Source organism: Ranitomeya imitator, chromosome 4, assembly GCF_032444005.1.
Source record: "Ranitomeya imitator isolate aRanImi1 chromosome 4, aRanImi1.pri, whole genome shotgun sequence".
NCBI classification, from domain to species: Eukaryota; Metazoa; Chordata; class Amphibia; order Anura; family Dendrobatidae; genus Ranitomeya; species Ranitomeya imitator.
Window position 1 is genome coordinate 695,021,935 of NC_091285.1, and position 3,359 is coordinate 695,025,293.

At 40.9% G+C, this 3,359-nt stretch overlaps 1 protein-coding gene across 1 annotated transcript; it reads right to left on the reverse strand.

The window, feature by feature from the left end:
• Nucleotides 1-1,272: 1,272 nt before the first annotated feature.
• On the reverse strand, nt 1,273-2,196 carry LOC138674746 (olfactory receptor 10A7-like). The gene has a single exon (XM_069762561.1). The coding sequence runs from the start codon at nt 2,194-2,196 to the stop codon at nt 1,273-1,275; it is 924 nt and encodes a 307-aa protein (XP_069618662.1).
• Between the last annotated feature and the right edge of the window lie 1,163 nt (nt 2,197-3,359).

Consider the following 3,359-nt stretch of genomic DNA (forward strand, 5'->3'; position numbering starts at 1 on the left):
CATGCTGGCCGCAATATTGGGTTGAAGTTCATGCTGTGTCCTCCGAAGTGCACGCCTGCGCAAGGCAATCTTGCGCCTTGCGCATGTGTGTACTTCGGAGGACACAGCATGAACTTCAACCCAATATTGCGGCCAGCATGCAGCCAGCGGGTAAGGAAAGGGTGAATCAAACACCCGAAAACCCCGCCCATATGACCGCAAACCTGTCCCACCAAATTCAGGTGACAGGTTCTCTTTAACCTAAAAAACATTTTGGAGGGTTTCAGCTTTCAAAAGAATAATTTATACAACCAATGGATGAATTTAATGTCAGGTTATAAGCTTTTATTTACATAACATGGATAAGCGACATAACTTCTGTCAGGGAGTGTAGGATGTAAGAGAATCATAGAGTCTAGATCACGTGAAGTCATTATTGCCCTCTACTCCTCCTTGGTCAGATCTCATCTGGAATACTGTGTCTAGTTCTGGGCAACACATTTAAAAAAGACAATGAAAAACTGGAGTAAGTTCAGAGAAAAGCGACCAGATCTTGATGTATGTAACAATCTATAGTTTCAATAAATACCATTCACTTATGTAGCAATGAACAAGGTTATAGAAGCACTCCTATTCCCAGCCAAGTTTTTATCCTCTGAATATATTGCAATTATCATATTATCCAGCACTGTATGTGTACAATTGTTCATTTTTCCTTTCTACCCAGCTAATTCTTCTCCCTTTTTCTGCTCTATGTAGAAGCAGGAAGTCTCTTTTCCCTGCAAAAATCCTTCCCCTCTTTAAGTCCTAACTCAGCTGCTCCCTCATCCTGCCAGGGACTTTTGAAGTGACTTATGATTTATAAAGGGAAAATTGATCACATGTTTCTATATAGAACTAGGAAGGTTTCAGCTCATCAGATTTTAATCACGTGATGGCATAGATCTAAAGGAAAAGAAAATAATTAATTAAGTAGAATGGCAAAATGAGCAATTGTAAGTACACAGTGTCATACAGTAGGAAGATTGCAATATTATAAGTGAATACAAACTTTGATGGGAGGAGGAATGCTTCTATAAAAAAAAGATATAGAGAGGAATTGTGTAAAAAATGAAAATGTGATAAGTACTGAAAAAAATATTGTCATTGAATAATCTCATCCATGATTTATTGTGAATATTCTGTCAAGAAAATCCAAAAGATAAATCTATAGTTCCTCCCTTTCCCCATCTGGAAATACAGTAATCAGCTAAGATAGTCTCATAAATATGTCTGCTGCATTTAAGTATATCCTTAACATTTTCTGAACATTTGGTGAATAGCTCTCCTGATCTCCTGATTCCTCAGACTGTAAATGATGGGATTCATCATTGGAGACATCACAATGTACAGCAGAGATAAAAACTTGTTTGTGCTCAATGATTTGTCATTGGATGGTATCATGTAAATCATGATGAGGGTTCCATAGTAGATGCACACAGTGGTGAGATGGGAGCCACATGTGGAGAAGGCTTTTGACAAGCCACTGATGGATGAAAGGGCCATTATGATGAAGAAAATACTCAAATAGCTGATAAGAATGAAAGCAAGAGGGAAGACAATGAAAATGATGGTTATTACAGAGTCCACCAAAGTAAAGATGCTAGTGTCGGAGGTCGTCAATTCAAGAACTACCCTGAAGTCACAGAAGAAGTGGTCTATTACGTTGTTACCACAAAACTCCAGCTGCCAAACAAAAATCATCTCAAAGGAAATTACAAAGTTCCAAAACCAGGAGCCAAGAACCATCTTGAAGCAAACATGAGGTTGCATTATGGAATTGTAGCGCATCGGGCTGCAAATGGCCAAGTACCGATCATAAGACATTATAGTGAGCAGAATAATTGGGCTATAACCAAATATAAGGACCATATGGAGCTGGAAGATGCAGCTCCTCACTGGCACCTCCTTCATGTCATATAGAATTATATTTAACATCATGGGCACAATGGTCGTAGTGGAAAGGATGTCGGCTGCAGCTAGATGCTTGAGAAAGTAGAACATTGGGAAATTGAGATTGTGATTGGTGGACACCAACACTATAATAAGGAGGTTTCCAGCCAGTATTATCAGGTAAGAGAAGAAGAAAAGGATGAAGAGCAGAAATTTGTATTTATATAGACCGGTAAATCCAAGGAGCAGGAACTCTGTGACTTCAGTCTGGTTGATGTCACACATGTTCAGTGAATATACTGAAAACAAGAGAAACTTGTCACCCAGACTGTCAGAATATACAGCGATATAGCATGGCACTCACTCAGGTGCTGGTAGCAGCTCCTCCAGTCCGGAATCTGCCTGTGCCTGATTAGTTCAGCACTGCACACAGCCAGGAGAGCAGAGCAGGAGAACTCTCCGCCCACAATGTCACGCTGGCTGTGTCCTTAACCCCTATGTGCCTGGCCCTGCACTGACTGAGAAGATGCTTGTGCCAGGCAGGGCAAATTGAAAGGGTAGAAAGGGTTAAAGCGGCCAGATGGATGTATGACTGCGTGAGTGGGCCCCCCTGTCTTGTCAGGGCCCCGGCACTTGCCCGGGTGCGCCGGGTGCTGACGTCGGCCCTGTCTACAGCCCCTTCTTTCCTCACTGTCACCCGTCCAGTCCTTGTCGCATTTTCTACTCCTGTAGAGAGGGCTACAATCCTCAGGGCTCTAACACATGAGCAGGGAATTCAGCTCTGATGAAGCCAAGGAGGATTCTGCACAAAGCAAAAAAAGGTAATAGAATCTCGACATTCGTCCTGACTTCGAGCATACATTCCCAGAACCATACCAGGTCTCATCAGAGCCGGATGTTCCAGCTCAGAAGGTCCAAGGATATTATTACATGCAGCCGGAATAAGAGGATGATGTGACAGGGACCAGACAGGTTACAATGAGGAGCAAAGGAGTCAAAGACATGAGCAGTAAGGAGAGTACAAGAATATCAAAATTTTTTACCTTTTGATGGCCCTTAAAGTCCTAAAAAATGGCTGCAATCCTAATATAATTTCATACATTATAACATGTGTTCTTGGAAACTTATGAATTGATGACTAGGCATAAGTGGATTAGGGAAAATTCAATTTCACCTACCTATGCAAATATTCCAGGTAAATTGAATTTGCAGAGAAGTTTTTCTGGGCAATACAAAAGAAATCCTGAAAACATGACCAATTGGTGGCTCTCGAGGACCGGAGTTGAGGAACACTGTTCTAGGTTATAGAAATGTTTTTTGCCTGATTCAAAATTTACAACATTTTCTACAAATGTTTGCTCCATTTTTTGAAACATACCAGTGTTTGAGTTTAAAAGTTGCATAAAAGGTGAAAGAAAAAACATAATGACCATTTTTCCAAAATTCAT

Coding starts and splice junctions, on each gene's coding strand:
- LOC138674746 (XM_069762561.1), bottom strand. CDS start 2,196: ATGTGTGACATCAACCAGACTGAAGTCACAGAGTTCCTGCTCCTTGGA.